The 7,157-nt window shown below is 47.4% G+C and overlaps 1 protein-coding gene across 1 annotated transcript; it reads left to right on the top strand.

Moving 5' to 3' along the window:
- The first annotated feature begins 692 nt into the window (after positions 1–692).
- On the top strand, positions 693–4,317 carry LOC143829663 (protein S100-A12-like). The gene is made up of 3 exons (XM_077320907.1): positions 693–830; positions 1,894–2,055; positions 4,046–4,317. Exons 2-3 carry the CDS (start codon positions 1,912–1,914, stop codon positions 4,202–4,204), a joined length of 303 nt encoding a protein of 100 aa, XP_077177022.1. The 5' UTR covers positions 693–830; positions 1,894–1,911; the 3' UTR covers positions 4,205–4,317.
- Positions 4,318–7,157: the final 2,840 nt, after the last annotated feature.

Genomic DNA, 7,157 nt, shown 5'->3' with positions numbered 1-7,157 from the left:
TTGCAGGCCTTGCGGAATGCTGAAAGCTCTCACGGGGCCTGCAGTTCCTCCGGGAGCTCATTCCACCAGGTTGGGGCCAGAACCGAAAAGGCCCTGTCCCTGGTTGAGACCAGGCATGCTTCCCTGTGGCCAGGGATGACCAACAGGCTGGCATAGGGTGAAAGGGGGTCCCTCAGGCCTCAGAGGGCCTTAAAGGTCCGAATCAGAACCTTGAACCGGATCCGGGCAACAACAGGCAGCTAATAACTATTTCCAGGAGGTTGGCCGGTCCATCTGCATAACGGTTGTACCTCCTTGGCTACATAGTTGTATCATTGTATGCTTCCTGTGCGTACCTCTGGCTTCCGATACATTATGAATAGTACATCCATCATTATCTACGATTGGCAAGAGAGCCAAAGTTTAAAATGTCAGTGCACGGCAAAGAAGAGGAGAATGGCACTAATATATAATGGAAGTCCACAGATCACTGCATAAATGCTTCTTGCTACTATTTTGCAATAATGTCTGTCACTCCTCTGAACTCTTCAACTGTTTAAGTGGGAAACTTGCAAATAGGGTATTGCTGTTTAGACTTCAAGGTCCCTGCCCTCCACACCACACCCCCAAAAAAGCCACAGACCAATTCTCTGGAACTTGCACACACACACAAAAAAAACAATAATCATGAGATGCAAGCAACCAATTGACTGACATGTGACTTTTTCATGTTTCCAAAAACAGAGGAGGGATCAGAATTCTGAAGTGGGCCTATAAAAGCAGGGCCTTTGTTAGTTCTGGCACTGCAGCCTCTTGATCTACTGTTGCTTCCTCACTCTTCGTTGACGGAGGTAAGATCTTTCTGGGTTGTGTTTGGTTGAGCGTTTGTGCTGGGCAAGGCTGTCCACCACTGTGGACATTTTGCGTTGTTGCCTGCAGCAGCTGTGGGAGCACAGCAACAGTGATGCCCTTCTAGAGAGGTATCCCTTAGAGCAGGGGTATATGTTGGCAGAGTTCAAATATGTAATGAAGCTCGAAGCACTAGGCTCTTAAAGAATAATTAGCTTTATGGAGAAGTGGAACAACTTTATAAAGAGAGATGAGGGAGTGCTGTTATTCCGGAACCAATCAGGAAGGAACTGTGCTCCTCAGAGAAGCAGGAAGTCTCCAGTTGAGCTAATCATGACCAAGGAGAAGATTGTTTGGAAAATACCAGGAAGTTCCTAATCTAATCTCCTCTGATACCCCCTGTAGGACATTCTTCATATGCTGTTGAATCAGGCACACTACAGATCTTGCATTTTCCAGCATGTGTTCCGGTGATTTTTTTTCTCCACTGTGAGAAGCCATGAGTTGTAGCCAGTTAATGCTTCTTGGGAAAGCTATTTTGTGTGTAGGTGGGGAAATATGTGACCCATATGTGACTTTGGGAGGAGGGCAGGATGCTGTTTCTGTTGGCTGCAGAGGAGAGGACACGCAGTAATGGGTTTAAACTTCAAGTACAACGATATAGGCTAGATATCAGGAAAAATATTTTCACAGTCAGAGTAGTTCAGCAGTGGAATAGGCTGCCTAAGGAGGTGGTGAGCTCCCCCTCACTGGCAGTCTTCAAGCAAAGGTTGGAGACACACTTTTCTTGGATGCTTTAGGATGCTTTGGGCTAATCCTGCGTTGAGCAGGGGGTTGGACTAGATGGCCTGTATGGCCCCTTCCAACTCTATGATTCTATGATTCTATGATCCTGCGTTGAGCAGAGGGTTGGACTAGATGGCCTGTATGGCCCCTTCCAACTCTATGATTCTATGATTCTATGATTCTATGATTCATTTGTAGAGTTGAGCTGAAGTCCTTCGAAAGGGACAAGCTCCTGTCAATCCCTCCCTCCTCCCACTGAACTGGGCATTGTCTTCACAGACCAGAAGTGGACTCAAGATGCCTCAGACCGAAATGGAGCAGAGCATCCAGACCATCCTGAAGCTTTTCCACGAGTCAGCAGCCCAAGAGGGTGACCACGATACTCTCAACAAAGCTGAGTTGAGAGGGTTCATCAACAAGAACTTCCCAAACTTCTTGAAGGTAAGAGGTGTTTATCGAAGGGTGGCCATTAGTTCTGCTCGGGGATGGAGCCAGAACAGGGATGGGGAACGATGATGATGGAGGGGAAAGCAGATTCTCTTGAAAGTTGCATCTTGCCTCGGCCTTCCTCTCCCCTTAACAGACACCATGTAAGGTAGGTGGGACTGAAAAAGCACTAAGAAAGCTCTGTATAGACAGCTCTAAGAGAGGTTCATTGCTGTCCTAGGTCAATTGGGGAGGTATTGATGAGATTATTTTTGCCCTTCATTTTTTTTGGCACAGTAGTTTCCACCATCACTTGAAGGCTGTTGGCCCTAGCGTAAACAGAAGCCTATTCTGATTGGAAACAATAAAATGGGCAGGAATATTCAAGTTCTCTTCTGTTTGGTTTCTAAAACACAATCATCCTGAGAGAAATTGTGCCTCTTGCCTCAACCTGCAGCTGGGGAAGATTCCTTACCATAGACTCGGTGAGATAGATAGGAACAATGGCCACTCACTTTTCAGATGTCTGCGAGACTGTCCTTTTAAGTCTAGACTGAGATTCTTAGGGACACCTTCCTGTTTCCTGCTTCTTCTTCTTCCCGTGGCTAGCATTCCTGGAGAATGCAAACTTGTACCATGGGTCCTACCACTCAATATCCATCATTCTATGGTAGCTGGGACACAAAGACCCATTATGCATGGAGTGGAAGGGGTGGAATGGCGGCGGCTAAAATCACCAATTATGCACGCTGCAGGCGGCAACCGGGCGCAGAGTCAACGTATGAAGCAGAAAAAGCCGCGTTAACGAGATGCGGAAGAAAGTGAAGCTTCCCGGGACCAGGGCGCAACCAGAAGCGGCTCTGGAGTAGCCGCGTGCATAATTGGATACTCTGAGGTTTGCCGCCATTGCGTTCTATCCCGTGCGTAAGCGGTTTGCTTCGCTTCTTCCTCCTCCACGTTCTCCATGCCGCTGTTTCAGCGGCCGTGCATAATAGGCCAAAGGGTGCTTCCACACTGGCTAAATAATGCAGTTTCAATCCGCTTTAGCAACCCTTAGTGAGTGGATGTTGCTAATTCACACACTCAAAGTCAGCTGCAAAGTGAATTGAAAGTGCATCTTTTAGAGTGCATGAAAGTGCCCCGATGGTGCTATCCTAAGCAGTACAACCATCATAAGGCCACTGAATCCAATGGTCTTAGAACATAAAAAGAATCCTATTGGATGCTATCAGTGGTCGATCTAGTACAGAATCCTGTTTTATCTGAGGGCCATCCAGTTACCCTGGAGAGTCAACAAACCGGGAACCAAAGCAGGTACCTCTGATGTTGTCTTTTATCACAGATATTCAGCTATTTACAGCATCTGAACAGGGTGGTTCCCTTTGGTATAACATAGTCCTGAAACCCTCACCCATCCAACGCAGAGATATACCCTTCTTATTTTCTTATGAGAACCAGTTTGGCATCGAGGCTAAAGATGGTGGATTCTAATTGTGATAATGTCTCCACTCCTCCACATGCAGCCAGTGGGGTGACCTTGGGCTAGTCCTAGTTCTCTCAGAGTTCTCTCAGCCTCACCTACCTCACAGGGTGTCTGATGTGGGGAGAGAAAAGGAAGTTGATTGGAAGCCACTTTGGGACTCCTTTGGGTAGTGAAAAGTGGGGTATAAAAACCAACTCTTCTTCTCCACCTTCTTCTCCACCTTCTCCTTCACCTTCTCCACCTTCTCTTCCACCTTCTCCTTCACCTTCTCCTCCACCTTCTCCACCTTCTCTTCCACCTTCTCCTCTTCCTCCTCCTCCTCCTCCTGTTCTCCACCCATCCTCCCTCTGCTTCTCCTCCTCCTCTTCCTTCTTCTAAAATTCACATATAAAGAGACACTGTAAGGACTTTGGGATCATCTTAGCTTCCTCTTTCCATCTTTGAATTGATGGAGAGCATCCAATAAGATTTGGGTACCATGCACTGTGACCATCCTTTCTTTTCAATCCCCCCCCCCCACAGAAATTGAAGGACCCTATCATACTCGAGAACGTATTTGAACAGCTGGACACCAACAAGGACCAGGAGATCAGCTTTGGGGAAATCATGCAGTTTGTGACCATCGTGGCCATTCTGAGCCATGACCGCATCCATGGCGGAAGTGAGTCTTCTGCTCAGTGAGGCCAGAATTCCAAACGATCATCTATGGCACCAGACCAATACAGGTGTTCCCCTCAGCTTCCTTCTTCTTGCTGCCCCTGGAAGACAATAAAGATTGGCTCTTAAGTTGCTCAGACAGTGGTCTTCTTGCTTTATTGGGGACTTGTTCTGAAGCTGGTTCCTGGCTACATTTTGGTATATCTAATGTGTCCTCTGAAAGGTGGGCTATATCCCTGGTATAATAAATTTAATACAGTTAATAATGATAATAATGATAATGATAATGATAATGATAATGATAATGATAATGATAATGATAATGATAATGATAATGATAATGATAATGATAATGATAATGATAATGATAATGATAATAAATAATAATAAGCCAGGAATTTGGGAGTGACCTTAGATGCCTCACTAACTCTGGAGGCTCAGGTCAAAAAGGTAGCTAGCCAGGCTTTTTTCCACCTGTCTCCTGACCACCTGGCCACAGTGATCCATGCAACAGTCACCTCCAGAATAGATTTCTGTAACTCGCTCTATGCGGGCCTACCCTTGCGCCTGATCCGGAATTTACAGCTCGTGGAAAATGCAACTGCTAGGGTCCTCACAGGGACATATTGGAGGGACCACATCCAGCCTGTGCTGAGCAGCTCAAAGACAAGTTGCTCAAAGGGTGGCCTTCTTCCTTTATTGGGGATTTGTTCTGAAGCTGGTTCCTGGCTACATTTTGGTATATTGAATGTGTCCTCTGAAGGGTGGCCTGGATCCCTGGTATAGCATCAAAAGTCAGAAGAGAAAAAGTCTTTTCATCCAGATTCAGTAGACCTGCTTAAATACCATGGGGTGGGGTTAGACCTTACTTAAAGTCCTGTGCTCAGTTTTGGGTTCCACAATTGAAGAAGGATGTAGACCAGGGGTAGTCAAACTGCGGCCCCCCAGATGTCCATGGACTACAATTCCCAGGAGCCCCCTGCCAGCAAATGCTGGCAGGGGGCTCCTGGGAATTGTAGTCCATGGACATCTGGAGGGCCGCAGTTTGACTACCCCTGATGTAGATGGACTGGAGCATGTCCAGAGGAGGGCAACAAAAAGAGTGAGGGGCTTGAAGACCAAGACATATGAGGAAAGGTTGAGGGAGCTGTGGGACCTCTTATCTACTTATGCCTCCCCCCGAAGGGCTCTTTGCTCTGCGGGTATGAATTTACTGGTGGTCCGGGGCCCCCAGGACATATGCCTGGCCTTGACCAGGGCCAGGGCTTTTTCAGCCCTGGCCCCAACCTGGTGGAACGAGCTCCCCGAAGAGCTACGGGCCCTATGGGATTTGTCAGCTTTCCACAGGGCTTGCCAGATGGAGCTCTTCCTCCAGGCATATGGTTGAGGCCAGGGCGACTCCCGGCGCTGTCAGCTGTGGATCTGTAGCCAAAACCGACTCCCAGATCGAGAGTAATAGAGCTTTGCTGGACAGGGGGAGGGGAGTGGGTTATATATGTATTATCCGCCATTGTGATATTGTGTTTCAATTACATATTAATGTTTTTTTATGGGATTTTATTGTTCTTATGAATTTCTGTAAAGTGCTGCGAGACTTTGGAGAGTGGCGGTAAATAATGAATGAATGAATGAATGAATGAATGAATGAATGAATGAATGAATGAATGAATGAATGAAGAAGCCCACCGGTCTTATCCAAGCTTCAAATTGGTAGCCCTGTTGGTGTGAAATAGCACAATGAGATCAGAGTCCGGTGGCACTTTTAAGACCAACAAAGATTTATTCAAGGCGGGAGCTTTCGAGTGCAAGCACTCTTCCTAAGACATTTATCCAAGCTGTCATCCTTAAAAGTAAAGGTAAAGGTATCCCCTGTGCAAGCACCGAGTCATGTCTGACCCTTGGGGTGACGCCCTCCAGCGTTTTCATGGCAGACTCAATACGGGGTGGTTTGCCAGTGCCTTCCCCAGTCATTACCGTTTACCCCCCAGCAAGCTGGGTACTCATTTCACCGACCTCGGAAGGATGGAAGGCTGAGTCAACCTTGAGCCGGCTGCTGGGATTGAACTCCCAGCATCATGGGCAAAGCTTTCAGATGGCTGCCTTACCACTCTGCGCCACAAGAGGCTCTCTGTCATCCTTACTCATCCCGAATACACAAGCAAAGATGTACGCTCTTTTGTTTATTAAACCTTCGTAATTAGAAAAGTGGCAAACTGATTTCTAGACCCAAACCTCACTGGGCATTTACCAAAGGAAACAAAAGGAGGAGGAGTGTGAAGGAGATTTCTGAATTGTCGAAGTCTTTCATGGCTCAAGTCAGCTGGCTTTTGCAGATTTTTCTGGGCTGTACAGCTGCGGTCTGCCGGTTTTAGTCCCTGATGTTTCAGCGGTAACTGGGGCTGACATCCTCAGAGGGAGAACTCGGCAAGATGGGAATCTCTTCACGCCAAATTGTGGGCAGAGGCTAAAACTACCAGACTATAGCCACAGAGCCTGGAAAAAGTGTAGCAACCAGAGTTCTGTAATCTTTGTCATTTAGGGATAGAAGGGAAATCATGATTCAGTAGGGGTGGTATAAATAGCGAGTAGGAGTGATAGGGAGAAAAGGAGTAAAAGGCACCACCAGGTGGTATCTTGGGGAATCTTCAAAGCTTCTGAACTTGCAGTGTGGACAAAAACAGGGGCTTGAAATGAATGTTTCCCCAAGCTAGCTATTGAATCCCACTATTAGCTCTGAAGAGAGCCAGTGTGGGGTAGTGGTTCAAAGGGACACACTCTGATCTGGAGAACCAGGTATGATTTCACACTCCTTCTCTACATGAAGCTAGCTAGGGTCCATCCAGTCCAGCTTCCGGCCTCACACAGGGGCCACCCAGTCCCTCTGGAGGGCCAGCAACAGGGCAGGGAGGCCGAGGCCTTCCCCTCATAAGAACACAGGAGAGCCCTGCTGGGTAGGACCAGGGAGGGTCCCTCCAGT

Source organism: Paroedura picta, chromosome 1, assembly GCF_049243985.1.
Source record: "Paroedura picta isolate Pp20150507F chromosome 1, Ppicta_v3.0, whole genome shotgun sequence".
NCBI classification, from domain to species: domain Eukaryota; kingdom Metazoa; phylum Chordata; class Lepidosauria; order Squamata; family Gekkonidae; genus Paroedura; species Paroedura picta.
This window is presented reverse-complemented; position numbering and strand designations above follow the sequence as displayed.

Coding starts and splice junctions, on each gene's coding strand:
- LOC143829663 (XM_077320907.1), top strand. CDS start 1,912: ATGCCTCAGACCGAAATGGAGCAGAGCATCCAGACCATCCTGAAGCTT. Junction 2,056..4,045: donor ACTTCCCAAACTTCTTGAAG/GTAAGAGGTGTT, acceptor CCCCCCCCACAG/AAATTGAAGGACCCTATCAT.